The sequence below is a fragment of the Rhinoraja longicauda genome, chromosome 17, assembly GCF_053455715.1.
Source record: "Rhinoraja longicauda isolate Sanriku21f chromosome 17, sRhiLon1.1, whole genome shotgun sequence".
NCBI lineage: Eukaryota > Metazoa > Chordata > Chondrichthyes > Rajiformes > Arhynchobatidae > Rhinoraja > Rhinoraja longicauda.
The window spans coordinates 41,401,048-41,421,372 of record NC_135969.1 but is presented as its reverse complement, the minus strand read 5'-3'; the positions used below and the strand labels follow the sequence as shown (position 1 = coordinate 41,421,372).

Sequence of the window (20,325 nt, the reverse complement as noted above, 5' to 3'; positions counted from 1 at the left end):
TGCCGCCATTGAAGTCAATTGAGCCAAATTTCCGAAGCAGTGGATGGGGGGGGCACAGCTACCACAACAAAATAATCTTGATTAGTACGGGTGTCAGGGGTTATCGGGAGAAGGCAGGAGAATGGGGTTGAGAGGGAAAGATAAGTCAGCCATGATTGGATGGCGACGTAGACAATGTGGGCCGAATGGCCTAATTCTGCCCCGAGAACTTATGAACTTTTGAAAAGCACATTTAGCGCAAGAGTCCAAGCACAAATCTCTCTAATCTACGTGGATAACTACAGTAGACTTCAGGGAAAGTTTCCAGGAGGTAAGAACTGGTGGAACGATGCAGCTCTTGTGCTTGAATCAGCTTACAGTTGTACATGCAGAGGCTGTTTAACCAGGCCAAGCAAACCGTTTCAGATACCAAGTCTAAATAATAGTTTTGCAAGCAAGATGCTGAGAGTTGGTAGTAGATTGCTTCGAAGAATAGTAGGAGCAGGGAAGGCCCAGGTAAGATCTCAACAGGAAGGGTGATATCTTTAGGACATGCACGAGACATATGGGGAAGATGACTCGTTTCATTCACTTTAGCCACATACCTCCTTTCCCTGTCGTGATCCAACAATGATTGAACAGTAGGGAGGAAATTTGAATAGGCAAATCAAATGTTAGTTGGGACCGGTGCATTACTTTTGTACCAAATAATGAAGGCACAATGGATTCAAAACTCCAGTTTCACACTTTTCTCTGGTTAACATGAATACAATCTCCACAGAAAGTTAAACTTAACATAGAAATCTACCAATAAACAGCAACGAAAATGGCAGAAGAAAATGTCGCAACACGATGTTCTTAAAAATAAAAACTATTGTGAACTTCAAACATCTTTACTGTCAAGTAAAAGGGGAGGAAGCCTCTTGGTTGAATTAAACATCTGGCCAAATTAATTAATAGGTGAAATAAAAGCTCCAGTGAACAGAAATACTTTGGGCAAACAAGTAATTCTTAAGGGTAGATATACCTTTTACAAGTCTCAGTTTGCACTAAGTAAACCTTCTTACTAGAAATTGATTTAAGCAATATATACAGTTAAGTGTTCACGTACAGAGAATGAAAGACAGCATATTCCATTATCATGTGCATAAGTCTGATTGAGAAGGAGTTCTCACTGAAACAAATAACACTGTTGACATGTTGAAATGTTACTATTGTTGTTTTCATTGCGTTCACGTGAGTTACCAAAGGTGTACAGAATGAATATCTCCACAACGACAAGAGCTCAAAGGGAAGTTGTATTTACACACAACGTTAACGCTGATGTCCTGATTTGCCACTAATTCTCTGCAAATGCTGGAAGCCTGAATTTTGAAATGGCCGCTAAATCTCAACAGTGTTGGGCGCTTGGAATCCAACTATTTTCTACCATGAAATCATCCGGTGTTTAGTTTTGCAAAAATTGATTTTTGTCATGATTAAATTTCACAGAAATCTTAAAGCAGCCTGGAATTCGGGAAGAGAACAGGTAGAATATGGTTGGAAACAGGTGACTTCACAGGTGAGTTATGCGCAGCAGCTAACTTTAAATTATTGGCAACCATCTTCACCATGCAGCTTAAAAAAAATTTAAGTGATATTTTTTCAGATTTCAGTGATATTTTCTGTATCGTTATTACATCTGAGAAATTCATGTGTAGAAGGAGTTGGAGAGAAAATTCACAGTATTTTATCTTCTAAGACGGCCATTCACCTATTGGGAGATTTAAAGCTTGGAAATATCCACCTGCATATTGTAGAAGATCAAATGGAAAGGATGAAATTTTGTTTAGTTTAGTTTTTTTAGTTTAGAGATAGAGTGCAGAAACAGGCCCTTCGGCCCACCGAGTCCGTGCCGACCAGTCCCTGCACATTAACACTATCCTACACACACTAGGGACAATTTACATTTCTACTAAGCCAATTAGCCTACAAACCTGTACATCTTTGGAGAGTGGGAGGAAACTAAAGATCTCGGTTGAAAACCCACGCAGGTCACGGGGTGAACGTACAAACTCCGTACAAACTGCACCCGTAGTCGGATTCAAACCCGAGTCTCTGGTGCTGCAAGCGCTGTAAGGCACCAACTCTATCGCCCCATCCGTGTTGTGTTTAGACCAGGTACTTAAATGTACTTTGGGTAAAGATGCCTATCATAAAGGTATATGATTTCATCTGATCATTATACTTTAACACCAAACTTAGATCAGAAAAGTCCTTGTTATATCAGGCTGAGAATTTTTAAATGGCAATTTTAAGATTTCATTGGAAGATTCAATCAAGAGAACATATTCCAGAAATGACACAAAGTGCTGGAGTAACTCAGCAGGTCAGGCAACATCTCAGGAGAACATGAATAGGTGACATCCCAGTTTGGGACCTTTTTTCCAACTGATTGTGGTAGGGGGAGAGAAAGCTGGAAGAGCGGTGGGTGGATACAAGTTAGGGGGGTTTTGGCAGATGTATGGACAAAGGCCGGAGATGGGAGTATCAAAGTCCTGCCTACCTGTATCCACCTATCACTTGCCTGGCTTTGCCTGTCCCCACCTCTCTTCCAGCTTTCACCCCCACCAATACAATCAGTCGGAAGAAGTCTGACCCAAACGATTGCCTATCCATATTCTCCAGAGATGGTGCCTGACCCATTGAGTTATTCCAGCACTTTGTTCTATATCTGTCAACCAGCGTCTGCAGTCCCCTGTGTCTACATATTCCTGACATGCTTAGAGCCACTTGAGGAGGTCAAGATCTCAATATAAGATTATTCAAAATGATGAATAGTGAGAGACGTTGAGATGAAAAGAACTGATTTTTATCTAATCATCAGCTAACATCCTTAAAATGGCCTGAAATCATGTTATTTGATCTGTCCTGTTTTTAGTGCAACACTCACCTCTGCATGATGCTCTTCATTCTGTTGCAAGACCTCGATGACCAGTTCAGCAAGACGAATTGTATCCTCCAATTTTTTGGCAGGAGTGACTAATTGTCCTGCATTTTCTGTGGTGAATAGTATTACAAATGAGCAAAGTAATACCAAATCAATCTTTCGTCAACTTACACTTCCTCTTAGACTACGGATATTTACTTTTAGCTTGTTGGTATTTAGCACAATACATATTTAACAGAAACACTTTACAAGAAATTAGGTAAAATATATAGCAATGTTTATTCCAGTTTTATAAAATTCACACAGTGCTCCAGCTAGGATTCTATCCAATAATCAGGATTTTGTTCAAGTTCAGATTTTAAAATATCCTATAAATCAGTGATTTGTAAATGTACTGGTAGGAAATCGAGGAATCAATCCAATTTCCAGTTGTGTAAATTATAAAAAATTTCTCTAGAGCCAGGCATATTTACAGGGGCAAGGTAGTATTTGAATTATGAGATTCACTAAAAATGTTTAAGAGATTGAAAGGCAACATTTGATAGATTGAGTATTTGAAGGATACAGCATGGAAGCAGGCCCTTCGGCCCACGAGGGAGTAAACCAGGGCAGCCCACGTGGTCACAGGGAGAATATGCAAACTCCACAAAGACAGCACCCAAGGTCAGGATCGAACCTGGGATTCTGAGTCTGTGAGGCAGCATCTCTACCAGCTGAAAGGATCTAACTGGAGCAAGGTTGGATGCTAAAAAGATATTACCGTACAAAACCGTTTTTTATAAAAGCATTTAAACTCATCATGCAGTATGTTATTGCAGCAACACTGTTAGTTTGTGCTGACATTGATATTTGCGAATGTTACGTGCACCAAATGCTTAAACAAAGATGGCAAAAGTATTCCTTCCCTATGCTCTAATTAGAATTTTAACCAGTCATTACAACGAAAGAGCAAATTTGGTTTAAGTTTATATCAGACCATATCTTTCTGCACCGAAATTCAACTTAACTAAGATAAATCGTGAAAAGCAACAAGCTATGAAAAAGAACTTAAAACGACTGAAATTTTAAAAAAAAGCTGTAACAGTACTTGGTGTTGGTTTAGGCATGCCTTTGATTCTCTGACTAAGGCTGCTTTGCCGAGTGTTTATGGGCGGAGGTGCGGGTGGTGGTTTAGGCCAGGGTCGACGTGCTGGCATGCATGAGTGAAAGAGACAGGAAAAATAAGCAAGCAGGTGACCCGATGAGCAATGGTACAGGTAGTGAAAAAAAAAGGTCAAAGAAACATCAAGCATATTCATGACATTTCAAGAGATACTTCTGTACCTGCCAATAACAGTAGCTATATGTTTCTAAAGATCTCAATCATGTGCCACCGTATAGCAGAAATTTTCAGCGCCAAGGCGTGAAATACGTCAAATAGCAGATCTAAAGATTTGCCAAAACACTGGCAATTTTGTTTTCTTTTTGCTCGCATCTTTTTTAAATCTAATTGCGTTAAATAGTGCAGTCCACTCATATTCTCAGCTATACGGTTTTCTTTAAAGAAACTACCAGAAGTTAGTAATGAAATGGCATAATAAAAGTGATTCTACTCTCAAAAATAGCCATTAAATCTATCGTTAAATCAGGTATTTTGTTGGTCTGTTGCTGCGATCGTGTTCATTGTTGCTTTCTTCAAACGAGTGGAAGCAGGACTCCTTGTGTTTTGTCTGCTTTGCTAGCTGGTGGAAGGTATTACTCAACTCACATTTGATGCCACTAGACGCACAACCCATTGGAAAGATTGAATGAAACAGTTTCTGGAGTCCATTCTGACACGCCATCAACCCGAGATAGCTGGAGTAACTCAGCGGGACAGGCAGCACCTCTGGAGAGAAGGAACGGGTGACTAACTCAACTGCCTGTCCCGCTGAGTTACTCCAGCTTTGTGTGTCTATCTTCGGTTTAAACCAGCATCTGCAGTTCCTTCTTACACACATCATCAACCCGGACTGGGACGTTGAATGTGTAAGATCCCGCTTAGGGATTTGTCAGATCCAGTAGACAGACTGGTGCAAACAAGTTGAAAGCATGATCTATTTAGAGTTTTTTTTATGATGTTAGTGACTTGTTAAGAAGTGGTAGAGCAGAGGAGTGTAGAAGACACACTGTTGTGGGATGGTATGGGGTGTGTTTAATGAAAAGGAAAGAAAATAACTTATGAACTAATGAGGAATAGTGGTGGAAAAGGGGAAAGTAATAATTTTACTAATAATGGTAACAAGGGTTAAAGTTCCCAAATATTAGAGAATGAGACATATCCTTAACAATTCCTGATCATGATAGCTGCAACAATAAAGTCTTGGTTATGTTGAAATAAGGATCTGCAGATACTGGTTTACCAAGGAAAGACACAAAGTGCTGGAGTAACTCAGCTGGTCAGGCAGCATCCATGGAGAATATGGATAGGTGACCTTTTGGGCCGGGATGTTACTAGCTGCAACAGGTTTGTGGAGGATTGGGTATTTACATAATCATATTTAACATTTTTTTAAAGGAGGAAAGAAAGGTTGGAATAGAGAGGGTAAATGATCAGTCTTTTACCCAGAGTATGAGCATCTAGAACCAGAGGACATAGGTTTAAGGTGAGGGGGGGAGAGATCTAATAGGAACTTGAGTGGCAACTTCTTTTACACAAATGGTGGAAGGTGTATGGAACGAGCTGCCAGAGGAGGTAGTTGGGGCAGATACTATCACAAAGTTTAAGAAACATTTATACAGATACGTGGATAGGGTTGATTTAGAGGGATATGGGCCAAATGCAGGCAGGTGCGACTAGTGTAGATGGGGCATGTTGATCGTCGTTGGCAAAGTGGGCTGAAGGTCCTGTTTCCATTTGACTATGACCTTAGATTTAAAGTGTCGCTGGCATTTCTTGTAGGAGATTGGTAGAATTGATGATTGTTTTGGATTAACTTTACGTTCTCAGGCGATGGTAGTAACCTACAGGTGTGATGTTGAATTTGTTCCTTGTCTATTGTGACCGTCTCGTGATGCCATCAGTTCAATTGCCCTTGTCTTAATCCTCAGTCGCCCGATAAACTGACGCTGGTGAGGGATGGTTGAGGTATAACTATCCCAGCTGAAAGACTGGTGTGGGATGATTCCAGAGTTATCATATCATATCATATATATACAGCCGGAAACAGGCCTTTTCGGCCCTCCAAGTCCGTGCCGCCCAGCGATCCCCGTACATTAACACTATCCTACACCCACTAGGGACAATTTTTACATTTTACCCAGCCAATTAACCTACATACCTGTACGTCTTTGGAGTGTGGGAGGAAACCGAAGATCTCGGAGAAAACCCACGCAGGTCACGGGGAGAACGTACAAACTCCTTACAGTGCAGGACCCGTAGTCAGGATCGAACCTGAGTCTCCGGCGCTGCATTCGCTGTAAAGCAGCAACTCTACCGCTGCGCTACCGATGCCGAAGAAACTTTGTCCCTGACTGTAACTAAACCTGAAACCAGTTTGCCAAGGGCAGCAGCACCCGATGCCACACTGACCACGGACTTGGAGCCGTGCCTGTTATCAGGCAACTAGACAGTACCATCAACAACTCGGGAGCAGTCCTGACCTACTGTCTACCTCATTGGAGACCCTCAAACCCTCTTTAATTGGACTTTACTGGCACTAAACGTTATTTATTCCCTTCATCCTGTATCTGTCCACTTTAGACGGCTTGATTGTAATCACGTACAGCCTTTCCGCTGACTGGTTAGCACGCAACAAAAAAATCTTCTCACTGTGCCTCGGTACATGTGATAATAATCTAAACTTACTAGCAGCTTTATGAGATCAGTGTTTATACATAGATGAAGGTGCAGTTGTGAGGGTCTGAATCCCAGAAAGAGTTACTTGCAACCACTCCCCAAAGTTTCTATGTACTTTCATCTACACTGAAGGCCACTCAGCCCATCGAAACATGTCTGCTTCCAGCAGAGTGATCCTATCAGTTGCATTCCCTTCATCTTATCCCCCCCCCTCCCGCAACCCTACAACTGACTCTCATTAGATTATAAGACATAGGAGCGGATTTAGGCCATTTGGCCCATCGAGTCTACTCCATCGTTCAATCATGGCTGATTTATTTTTTCCTCTCAACCCTATTCTCGTGCCTTCTCCCTGCAACCACTGATGCCCTTATTAATCAAAAACCTATCAATCTCCGCTTTACAAATACCCAGCGACTGGCCTCCACAGCCGTCTCTGGCAATGAATTCCACAGATTCACCACCCTCTGGCCAAAGAAATTCCTCCTCATCTCCATTCTAAAAGCATGTCCTTTTAGATTCAAATGAGATTTCCCCTCTCCCCCTCATCCTTCTAAACTTGAGGAAGTACAGGTCCAGAGGCATCAAAAGCTTCTCAGAAGTTAACCCAATCATCCCTGGGATCATTCTTGTAAACCTCCTATGGACCCTCTCCAATGCCAACACATCACTCCTCAAATCTGGGGGCCAAAACTGCTCGCAATTCTCCAAATGTGGTCTGACCAGTGCCTGATAAAACCCTCAGCATTACATCATTGCTTTTATATTCTAGTCCTCTTGGAAGGAATTCTTTCCTTCTCTCTCGCATGGTACTTTAAAATTATTTTAAGTATTAGGACGCTAATTTCAGGTAATTTTCTTGAAAAGGTTTGGTTTCTTATCGAGTTATTTAGAGTAAATAGTTCTTCATTTAAGTAACTGCAGCCAGTGAATTACATCACTGAGATAAAGCAGCTTACAATTTTTTTCAATACTTTGAATTATGAGTATCAAAATACCTGATTTAACTTTTTAGAAATAAACTGAATTGTTCACATGCACCATGAAATAAGACCAAGGTCAACCCATCGCCTTATTTTCAATCATTGTAACATAACATCTGAGCCTCTGAGGAAACAAGAGAATAACAATAATAATTCTTAAAAGATGGACTGCATTTTCAAATCCTCAAATTCGTTATCCATCTTATTTCTACTGATCTGTATAGGTGTTTGAAGCACATGATTTAACTACGTGAATCTAACGTATGGGTAACAGGCCTTCCTATATAACACTGGAAATCTTACAGGTTCATGCTCAGTTTGAGTCATTAAGTTGCATTAACTTCTGAGAACTTGCTGATCTAATCATGGAGGGTGTAAAACTAGGATTTATATTATGGAATATCATCATAATGGGATTAATTCTTGACAGTGAATGAACCAAAAGCTAACAGATGTTGGAGATGTACAAAAATAGTAAGAGATTTGTATCAGGTCACAGATGGAAACTCAGGATTGTGTATTAATATCAAAAAGTACAATATAATGTGGGGACACAGTGGTGTGGCTGATACAACTTCTGTGGTGCAACTTCTACCCCTGTAACTTGAGATACTATGTGACCCTGGACATAAACCCAAGATGTGGGAGAAAACTGGAGGATTTCCTCCAGTTACTCCAGATTTCTCCCACATCCCAAAGAACAAAGTTTAATTGGCCTTTGTAAAATTGCCCCTAGTGTGGGATAATGTAAAACTAGAGAGAGCAGGTGATCACTGATCGGTGTGGACTCGGTGGGCCGAAGGGCCTGTTTTCATGCTGTGTCTCTAAACTAAACTAAATATCACTTTATTGCTGTTCCTGATCTATTAAAGTTGTTGTAATCCATGTTTTGAGATATTTTGAGACAATGTCACTGAACTTTTAGACTTTGGAGATACAGCGCGGAAACAGACCTTCGGACCACCGAGCATGCGCTGACCAATGATTACCCGTACACTAGCACTATCCTACTACGCACTAGGGACAATTTACAATTTTTTAATCAAAGCCAATTAACCTACGTCTTTAGAGTGTGGGAGAAAACTGGAGCACCTGGAGAAAACCCACGTGGTCACAGGAAGAACATACAAACTCCATACAGATTGCGCCCGAGGTCAGGATCGAACCTGGGTCTCAGGCACATTAAGGCAGCAGCTCTACCGCTGGGCCACTGTGCCACCCTAATCTGATTTGCCTCATTTTTGAAAGGGGAAAATCTCTGAGAGTAGCTCAAATTGCTTTAGAATCCAACAAATAATAGTACAAACGTAAACAAAATTCCAATTTGCATTCATAATGCCGCCAAATGACAGATTTGGTAGGAACTCCTAAAACACGACACTTCAAATATTTAGACCTCAACAGAGCTTGACCTGCTGATTATTTCTAGCATTTTCTTCTTTTTTTTAATCTTACATTTCCATTATCTGCAGTGTTTTTTTTGTTGCATTTTCATAAAAGAATAGAACAATGCATTTGTAGTGATTTTGACCAAATGCTCCTATGAAAGGAATTTCTAGGAACCCTATTTTAAAGTGGGGCCTAATATTGCCAAAAATCTCCTAGCTAACTATGAAGCACCCTATAGCTGAATGCTTTAACCATGAAATTTTACTGCACTAATTTAAACAGATTAAAAAGACATATTTGGCATTTTTATCTGCTGTATCCACAATAAGAAGAAACATTCCCTTGGCTCAGATGATACATACACATTGCACCATGATTTAAAAAGATGTAAAGATCTTTAAAAACTAATATCAGTAAAATAAAACACAACTGAAACAAACTTCATTTGACTGATCTTCTTGTACAGATCAAACAGTACAGAAACTTCACTGAAATTTGAGTATATAAATCTTTAGCTGGTGGTTTATATAAAACTGCAAGTTGCACTTTCTCCAGAGCTATGCTTCAGTGTATAATTAATTCAGCTGTTGGGATTAACAGCAGTTAAATGGTAATCAAGCAAGCAAGAGAGATGCCACACTCTTTACGGTAAGAAATATCATGCTTATTACTTCTATGTGTTGAATATAATCGTATAAATAATTTATATTTGTGTTGCTTCCAAAAATGGTCACTTGTTTTGACACGTGTCCATTGGGACATTAGGAGAAAAGATTACTTAAGGAATAATATTATGTGTAAAAATGTCACATTCTACATTAACGACAGCTACAATTACTATGACTATTTTACTTATTAAAACATAATTTTATGTGCCGATGTAAATTTTTCCCTTGGTAAGAAAACCCTGAAGATGATGTAACTTGCAAACTAATTGAAATTCCTGAACGTTTACTTCTACAGCTATAAGGTGATTGCTAATACCACTCCGTACAGACAGCACAAATTAACTCCTTGCATATGGCTACCACAGAGGCCCATTAAACATTAATCGAGCCTGCTGAAGTGCATCTCGGAAGGAGCTAAGCTGCTCACAATTACTTTCAAAGGACAGAAATAATCTAATGAGTTTGTCCTACTACATTAAGATGTAGAATACAATAGTTCACCTGCATCCTTTTGATTCTCTATATGAAAGAGAGAGCAACAAGGAGAGAAAGAGAGAGAGAGAGAGAGAAAAACAAGACAAATATGCAGGATTAATGAGCAAGTGAACCAAGAGCTACACCCTAGATGTGTGGCACGAGTGATTTGCAATGCCTCCAATGTACTCTCACTAAGAATGGATGTTACTACAGAAGCCTTTCAAGCAAAGGGCGACAGTGATGCATTAACATAGATGGACAGTTAGCATTTAACATTCTGAAATGGAGGCAAGCAATGGGTTCAAGATAGAAGCAAGTCACTGAATCCTAAAGTATATACACATTTAAAAATCAGATGATCCATCAGCAGCTTGAAATTGAGAAGAGGTTAAGGTATGGAAATAGAGCATGTATGTTTATGATTACATTTTGATTAATTAGTCACAGACAAGACAGACCAAGTTAAAATATCCACACAGATCTAACGAAATGCCTTTCTATTTAACCCACAGTTTATAAACAAGTCTACTTCTGTTGGCCGCTTGCGAGGCAGCACTGACTCCATTTTTATGAGTCCTGGGTTTTGGTATTGAGTACCAGACGAGAGCTTACAACTCAGGAATACACAGAGCAAAGTAAAAATGCATTCAAGTCACAAACAATAACAGTAACTGAAAAACTTTACAGATACTTGGAGTTTGTCACAAAAACAACAGGGGGGGGGGGGGAGGGAGGGGGCATGTGTGAAAATAACCTGGCATAGGTGGAAGACAAGGGTCCAGAGTCCAAACAATCGATATCACAGACAGAAGCAACAGACAAAAAAAGTGCAAGTGTGGAATTGTCAAGGGGGGGGGGGGGGGGGGGAGGGCTGGCTGTGACTGGCTCTGAAATCATGTGAACAGAAAGAGCGAGAGACAGTGTGGAAAGGATGCGGTAAGTACTCACGAATGGTTAAATCCATCACTTGAGAAGCCAAGCAGAAGACCGGATGGTCAAACATTTCTCTCTTTTTCCCTATAAAAGAGGATTTGGGCATGCAAGAAGCTTAGGTCAGAAGTAAAGAGATCATAGGTCAGAGGAAAATTATATTAGGTCAGAAAGCAAAAAAAAAAATTCATTTTTTTTTCCTTTTTTTTTTGTTGGTGTTTGTTGGTGGGATATTATTAGGACAGCAGGAAAAAAAAGATATTTGAATTTGTAGATAATTCAGGTTTAACCATTCAGCATGCTCACAGGTCACAAAGAAGCTGTGACCATGATTCTGACAAATCTCTTCAGATTTTGTAATCTGTTAATGATAAAACATAATGAGTAAAGGAAAACAGAACTGTCGATTTAGGCTCCAAGATACTAAACGCGAGTGCTTTTAGTATCTACACCACTCTCAGGTATTTCTTCATAGGCATAGTCTTAAAGCACATTCCCAACTGATCGATACTTGTGCACTTGGGGATACGATCAGCTTTATTTTTCTTTGGATCAACTCCATGGCAAATCGTAGTGGCACAAAGCTATCAACTCTAGCCAATTCAGCTTTGAAAAAAATCTTTGCATATTCACATGAAACGACTAGGATGGGAATGTGCTGATCTCGTTTGTCAGTTCCAGGTTGTGTGCATTTGAGCTATTTCCAATAAAGGCACAAAATGGACTATGCCCATGCAAGGAAGCCTGATACATGCAGCTGGTGAATACTGGGTTGCTCAGAACACAATCCCTGCATGCTGGCCACTAGGAATTTCTACAGCCACTTTTTTTTTAAGCTATTATAAAAAAGTGACTGTCAATATAAAACAAGAAAGGAGAGAAGCAGGAAAGAACAGGTAGTGCGGAATGAATTACTTCTCTGAACAAAGAGCTGGAATAAAAAGTGTTTGGTTGCTTCATTGTATTCCCAGACCTAAAAGTCACAGTGTAAAAGAGGGTACATTAACGAAACCAGAAAGAATTGAGGCACAAAAGGAAGATAATCAAACACTATGGAATCTACACTGGAATTGAATGCATTTTTACTTAGACATAGCCATCACGTGATCAAGCTTACTAGAAATGCACTCAGCTCTGTCTAAATTTGCAGTCAACTGCGGAAGTCACCAGCTAGGTAGGAATCTAACGTTATCAAACGATAAAAAAAGACATAAGTTTAATGACATCATTCCACAACTTTATGGCTGATAACACTATATATAAAAATACATTATGTTAAACCTCAGTATCAATTACTCCAACTTCTCCCACCTGGGTCTGTAAAGTGCCTTGAAATGCTCAATTTTTAACTCAGATGTGTGTTTGCAGTTTGGCTCTCAGCTACTCTCACTGTGTGAAACTGCACCTCTAGTACACAGCATTGCAACAATCAGCAAATACAAGAATACTGTTACGTTACAAATTGTACACAAGACTGTCAACTTTAAGCAGAGGTTCACACACGTTTAGTTTTCAAAGACTACGTTTCCATTGAAATACAGTTGCAATTGTCTGTCACTTGGTGAATTGTTCTACAAGTCTTAACTAGGTGTTTTTGCTACTTCAGCTGGTAGTGAAGCCTTGCTAACGTTCAGGACACAAGGAACTAACAGTACACCCATTCAACCTGGAGACCTGTAATGGAGTAAGCAATGGGGTGAGGACAATCCCGGTACCAATAAAACAATCTGAAGCGTTTTTAATTGAAACAAAGGTAGAAAAAGACAATGTTAGCAAGGCAAGACAAGGCAAAATACCACTTTCAAAACTGGCTTTGAAAATCAAAAATTTGCATCTTCACATCTACAGTAACAACAGTCCGTTAAACAGAAAGTTAAACACCTGTGAATACAACAAATATTAAATAGATCAGACACTTCAACAAAACATGACTAAACCATCTTCACACAAATATTCTTTTTCAAATTGATTTGACTTAAAAATAATGTGATTTTTCAAATGTCTCCCTCCTTTGGATTTGTGTTTTTTGAAATGTTTCTGTTTTAAATCAGGGATGAACTATCAGCAGGTTCTTCAGCTCATTTGATGAACTACTTGCCGTGCTGCATTAACTTAGTCGCAGTGAATATCGGAAAGACCAAAACCATAGATCTACCACCTTCAGTCTCTTTAGTGGTAAAACCCGAGGCTGAAGTAGACTTGGTTCCTTTGCTTCATCCCAAGGTGAGCTTTGACCATCAGTAATACAGACTAGTTCCTGCTCTGTAGTTGCCCCTGCACTAGTTTATCTGCTAATGAACCCCTATCTCCACTTTTGCCACCACCAGGTTTGCCTATTCCAATTTACTATCTTTCCCTCTTTCTATAGTGAATAAGCTTGCAAAAAAATCTATTCATCACTTCTATGCTCTTGATTAACCAATGCCTATATTTTTAAATGATCTAATCTTTACATCCCGTCCTGCCATTGCCTTCTTTGTCTCTGTCATCTTCTCAGACACCCCCATAACTCAGAGATGGTTATCCAGGGCAGGGGAATCAAGAACCAGAGGACATAGGGTTAAGGTGAGTGGGGGAAAGATTTAATAGGAACCCAAGGGGAAACCTTTTCACTCAGAGGGTGGTGGGTTTATGGAATGAGCTGCCAGAGGAGGTAGTTAAGTTAGGTATTATAATAACATTTAAAAGACATTTGGACAGGTACATGGATAGGAAAGGTTTAGAGAGATATTGACCAAACACAGGCAGGTGGGACATAGATGAGGCATATTGGTCGGCATGGACAAGTTGGGCTGATGGGCCTGTTTCCGTGCTCTATGCCGCTATGACTCTATATCTGTACCTGTATGGTGTAGTGCATTTAATGCCTCAGCATTTGCAGTTTCTTTCAACAGTTGAGGTGATGGGTTCTGGAGCTACCTCACCCCATCTTCACCTGTTTGTATCTCCCCTCTTCCGAGGCAAGTACAGAGTTTGAAAAATGCACACCTCCAGATTCAAGGACAGTTTCTCCCAACTGTTTTCGGGCAACTGAACCATCCTATCACCAACTAGAGAGTTCTGACTTACTATCCATCTCATTGGAGACCCTCGGACTCTCGTTAATTGGACTTGATCTTGCACTAAATGTTATTCCCTTTATCCTGTATTTGTACGCTATGGACGGATTGATTGTAATCATGTTCATAAGTTGTAGGAGCAGAATTAGGCCAATCAGCCCATCAAGTCCACTCCCCCATACAATCATGGCTGATGCATCCTTTCCTCTCAACCCCATTCTCCTGCCTTCTCCCCATAATCTCTGACACCCGTACCAATCAAGAATCTATCAACCTCCACCATAAAATATCCATTGACTTGGCCTCCATAGCCTTCTGTGACAATGAATTCCACAGATTCACTATCACGTATAGTCATGTATGGTCTTTCCGCTGACTGGTTAGCATGTAACAGAAATGTTTTCACTGTACCTCAGTACATGTGACCATAAACTAAGCTAAATTCCTTCCTTAATAGACTTACGTCTCACGTGGCCCAGTGTCAAATTGTGTTTTAATGCAGGCTGTGGTACAGCTTTATTAAGTTGAAGCTCTTGCAAAAATATAAGTTGCTCACATTATTGTAATTGTGCAGCCTTACATATTACAGACCCTCAATGAATAGAATTATCAACAGACCCAATGTTCGCAACGACTGATCATTTTTTGTTTGGTGAAATATGCAACTACCAATGGTGGTCCAAAATGAAAAGCTTACCTTTATTCCATAAATGCAGATGGGAATAAAATGTGTTTTAAACTGCATTCAAAATTTCAACTTTGGATGTACAGTCTATCTAATCATGAACCTCATGTATCTGAGGAATTTCCAATTCAAAACCGATCGAAGGAACCAATTATGTCAGTAACGGTAACTTATAATTCAAGTAGTTTGTGGTACAGGTGTGTATTATGGGGTGAAGCAATGCACCATCATATTTATCATTAATGCACAATATTTTCAATGAAAATAAACCTTTTTTGGATATCAGTTGCATGGATTAAATAACATTATTCATCTGATGGATGAAATTTACTCTTGTCCACTTAAACTAAAGCAATATAACTAGAAGCTTGCTTTGAACACAAGCCATTAATTTGAATAATATTTAGTAATATTTAGTAACTGTAAGTCACTAAAAAGAGTTTAATTTGCTTAGGAATTAAATGCATGTTATGCTAGGTTTACATATTCGCCAAAAGTATATCTTGGAATCAACACATTGGCATGTGGACTGTTGGTAATGTGTCTCCAAGTGTCTCATCTAGTGAACTGGATTCAAAAGGAAACTCTGTGACTTACCTTCAATTTTAGCATACTCAGAAAGTCGGGTGTAGTTCACCAGTGCAGCTTTCTCTAAACATTTCCGAATGACAACTTTAACGTCTTCTTGTGGAACAGGGGTCACTATATCCTTCATCAGCACCTGTTCAGTGACAGAAATGGAAGTGCATTACATGAAACCTGGAGGAAAGTTGGATTTAACTGTTATACCTTGCTCTTTACCCGTGAGGATATGTTGTTTGTCATTTGTCGGTACTGGGCCTGAACTCACTGGAGCTAAGAAGAATGATGGGGGACCTCATTGAAACATTGTGAAAGACTTGGTTAGAGTGGATGTGGAGAGGATGTTTCCACTAGTGGGAGAGTCTAGGACTAGAAGTCATAGCCTCAGAATTAAAGAACGTTCTTTTAGGAAGGAGATGAGGAGAAATTTATTTAGTCAGAGGGTGGTGAATCTATGGATATCTTTACCACAGAAGGCTGTGGAGGCCAAGTCAGCGGATATTTTTAAGGCTGAGATAGATAGATTCTTGATTAGTGCAGGTGTCAGAGGTTATGGGGAGAAGGCAGGGGAATGTGGTTAGGAGGGAGAGATAGATCAACTATGAATGAATGGCGGAGTAGACTTGATGGGCTGGTTGGCCTAACTCTACTCCTATCGCTTATGATCTTATGACCTCATGATATAAGAAGTTACACATCTCCTAGGGCCAAGATCAGTCTTTGCAGAGAATTGGAAGTTGCAAGATTGTGCCAAAACTGTTCCAGCAGATAATCTGTTGTGTTGATGTCTAGTATGATTTGACTGGATAGTTTGCAGAACAAGCCTTTCATTGTATCTCTAAACAGGACAATAAATAAACCAAATTAAACCAGTATCTTGCAGGACTTATCCAGATACCTGAAAAAGCTAGTCAGGGTAGCAAAGAGTGTCATTGTAGATATGAGCAAAGAATTCACTCAGAGGGTGGTGGGTATATGGAATGAGTTGCCAGAGGAAGTAGTTGAGGCAGGTACAATGAGGTAGCTACAGAGGATTTTTTTGCCCTGGAGTAGAATAATCGAGAAGCAGGTTTAAGGTGAGTGGGGAAAGATTTAATGGGAATCTGAGGGACAACGTTTCCACACAGAGGGTGATGGGTATCTGGAATGAGCTGCCAGAGGAAGTAGCCGAGGCAGAGATTATAACAACATTTTTAAAACATTTGGACAGGTACCTGGATAGGAAAGATTTAGAAGGATATGGGCCAAACGCGGGCAGGTGGGAACCAGTGTAGATGGGGCATGTTGTTTGGTGTGGGCAAGCTGGGCCAAAGGGCCTGCTTCTGTGCTGTATGACTCTAACTACTTACCCTCTCCAGGAGAGATAAAGTGGCCTTCAATGCACCCTCCGGTCTTCCAAATGGAAAGCAATATCTGTCAGAGACAGAGATGTTTTGGTTGTTAACAAGTTGTCCAGGATGAATGTTAGTTAATTTTATAGACCATAAAAAGAGCACAATGCATGGAACAATGTAGTATGCATGAGCAATAACCCATCGTGGCTGTGCTTACTGATAACTTTCCTCAAGGAAGAAGCATTCTACCTTGGGAATAAGTTGTCATCAAGGATTCTTTACCACTTAAGTCAATTTAGTTCAATAGTTAGCTGTATGGTAGGATATACTTTGGAGGTTGATCCATAAGATTTCCTGAAAATAATTGTCATGCAAACGTCATTTAGTTAAAGGGGAATTACAACACTTGAGTCAAGGACGAGTCTCACCCCGGTCATTCCTTCTTCTCCCCTCTCCGATCAGGCAAGAGGTACAGAGGTGTGAAAACGCACACGGTAGATTTGCTGCCTTATAGCACCAGAGATCCGGGTTCGATCCTGACTACCGGTGCTGTCTGTTCGGAGTTTGTACGTTCTCCCCGTGACAGCGTGGGTTTTCTCCGAGATCTTCGGTTTCCTCCCACACTCCAAAGACGTACATGTATGTAGGTTAATTGGCTTGGTGTAAATGTTAATTGACCCTCGTGTGTGTAGGATAGTGTTAGTGTGTGGGGATCGCTGGTCGGTGCAGGCTTGGTGGGCCGAAAGGCTTGTTTCCGCGCTGTATCTCCAAACTAAACTCAACTAAACTCAACTAAACTAAACACTGAGCCTCTCCTGCCTAAAACCAGACACAGGAAGGCCTGGAATTAGGTTTAGGTATGGCTTAAAATGAGTATTTATTTGCAGGATTTGCACCTATCCAAAATCATCCTGGAGATTAAAATATCTACCTTGTAGTTTATTGCACAATTGGTACATGACTCTATTCAGTTTTATTTTAATCTCACTAACTCTTTCTGCAGATGATGCTGCCATTTTATTCTGGTGCCCGTATCAAAAATAATATTGGATTAATGTCCTGTTTCTGAACTCATCTGAAAATCAAGCAGCTTTATGTATTGATTTGGGTTAGAGATACAGCATGGAAACAGGCTGAATCCACGCCGACCATCGATCACCCCATTCACATTAGTTCTATGTTATCCCACTTTCTCATTCACTTCTTACACACTATGGGCAATTTACAGAAGGCCAATTAACCTACAAACCTGCAGGTCTTTGGGTATGTGAGTGGAAACCAGAGTGTCTAGAGGAAACCCACGCTGTCATAGGGAGAATGTGCAAACTCCACACATGGACAGCGTCCGAGGTCAGGATTGAACCTGGGTCTCGGGCTGCTGTAAGACAGCGCCCCCTCCAGCTGCACTACAGTGCCGCCATATTATTTGGAATAAGTATAAAATACACCAACCAGTTTGACGTTTCATCTGCTTGTACTCACCTGAAATGAGTAATCTGATTCTCAAGTAGTGAGTGCAGTCTGGCCTTAATCTCCTCAAATCGTTCTTTCTCTTCCACCGTGACTGTCCCTATTCCATCGGGCCTGGAGGCAAAGAAATGGAAGTTTAGCTGCAACCCTGCATTAGTCCAGTCATTCCCGTTGGCAACTTGCGGCTCGGCGCTTGAATGAAATACCTAATGAGTACAGGGGTCTGAGGTGTGGAGAATGGGACCCAAGCTGAACATCACCGATCCAGGTCCTCCAGACATGCTGCCTGACCCCCTGTGTTACTCCAGCACTTTTTATTTTTGTAAATTAGCGTCTGCAGTCCATTGTCTCCGGAATAAGCAATCTTGCAATTTTACGCTAAATCTCGAGCAAAGGCAGGAATGTGTCGGAAGGAACTGCAGATGCTAGTTTGCACCGAAGATAGACACAAAATGCTGGAGTAACTCAGCGGGACCGGCAGCATCTCTGGAGAGAAGCAATGGGCTCATTCCTTCTATCCAGCAAGGCAGGAAAGCTGACTCGTATGTGGAAAAAGTTCCAGAATGTTTTGCTAATGGATGAATAAATAAAAATCATACTGTACGCTCTTTAAAAAAAATAATTGTTACTAATGTTGCTCAGTTACATGAGTCGTTTACCATCACCACAGCAGATGCATTGCTCAAGCATTTATTGATTATACGTCACACAGCGAGAGTCATTTTATATTTTGTTTTGAGTTTAACATTTGGTGGAAGGGCCCTCTCAGAGACATCTAATAAAGTTTGGGACTGGAATATGATGTCATGCTATGCTGGCAATTAGAAATAATTTAGATTTTTTTGATAATTTTGAACCTCACTTACAAGTAATAATAATAATAATAATAATACATTTTATTTATATAGCGCTTTTCATATACTCAAAGACGCTTTACAGAGATTTTGAGAACATAGGGAAATTAATAAATAGATAAATAAGTAAATAAATAAATGAACAGAGAAAGGAGACAGTAGGTGAGGTGACCTTCAGTGGTTGAAGGCAGTGCTGAACAGGTGAGACTTCAGCGATGTTTTGAATGTGGTGAGTGTGGGGGAGTCTCTAACAGTTTGGGGTAGTGAGTTCCATAGGGTGGGAGCAGCGATGGAGAAAGCCCTGTCCCCCCAGGATCTGAGTTTAGTCCGGATGTGGGGGGATAGGAGATTGGCAGCGGCAGAGCGGAGGGTGCAGGTGGGAGTGTGCCTGTGGAGGAGGTCGGTCAGGTAGGATGGGGCCAGGTTATGGAGGGCTTTGTAGGTTATGAGGAGGATTTTGTACTGGATTCTCTGGGGGATGGGGAGCCAGTGGAGTTTATAAAGGACGGGGGTGATATGGTCACGGATCGAGGTGTGTGTGAGTAGACGGGCAGCGGAGTTTTGAATGTATTGAAGTTTATTGATGATTTTTGAGGGTGCGCCATAGAGGAGGCTGTTGCAGTAGTCCAGACGGGAGGTGATGAAGGCGTGGATGAGGGTTTCTGCAGCTGTGGAGGAGAGGGATGGACGGAGACGGGCAATGTTTTTGAGGTGGAAGAAGGCTGTCTTTGTGATGTGTTTGATGTGTTTGTCGAAGGAGAGGGTTTGATCAAGGATGATTCCAAGATTCCGGATGTGAGGTGAGGTGGATACTGGGAGACCATCAATGTTGAGGATGAAGTTTTGGGTGGATTTGGTGAGCATTTTTGGACCAATGATGATGATTTCAGATTTGTTGCAATTGAGTTTGAGGAAGTTTGATTGAAGCCAAGATTTTATTTCAGTAATGCAGTTTGTCAGTGTAGAGTGTGTGGTGGAGGAGATTGACTTGGTGGAGATGAGGAGCTGGATATCATCGGCATCACAAGGAACTGTAGATGGTGGTTTTACCACAAAAAAAAAGACACATAGTGCTGGAGTAACTTGACAGATCAGGCAGCTGCTCTGGAGAACATGGATAGGTGATGTTTCAGGTCGGGACCCTTCTTCAAACTTGATGCAAATCGTCA

The 20,325-nt window shown here is 40.7% G+C and overlaps 1 protein-coding gene across 9 annotated transcripts in view; it reads right to left on the bottom strand.

Annotated features, from left to right (window-relative positions):
- The window catches only part of cadpsa (Ca2+-dependent activator protein for secretion a), a 316,059-nt gene that overhangs the window by 68,523 nt on the left and 227,211 nt on the right, over nucleotides 1-20,325 (bottom strand). For 3 of the 9 annotated variants that reach the window (XM_078414567.1, XM_078414562.1, XM_078414563.1), the window contains exons 15-20: nucleotides 18,315-18,416; nucleotides 16,848-16,911; nucleotides 15,514-15,637; nucleotides 11,191-11,259; nucleotides 10,267-10,284; nucleotides 2,912-3,018 (exon numbers count right to left, since the gene is read on the bottom strand). In XM_078414567.1, the coding sequence (XP_078270693.1) occupies nucleotides 2,912-3,018; nucleotides 10,267-10,284; nucleotides 11,191-11,259; nucleotides 15,514-15,637; nucleotides 16,848-16,911; nucleotides 18,315-18,416 (484 nt within the window). The remainder of the gene's footprint in view (nucleotides 1-2,911; nucleotides 3,019-10,266; nucleotides 10,285-11,190; nucleotides 11,260-15,513; nucleotides 15,638-16,847; nucleotides 16,912-18,314; nucleotides 18,417-20,325) is intronic. The other 6 variants (XM_078414568.1, XM_078414564.1, XM_078414569.1 and 3 more) reach the window with 3 other exon arrangements.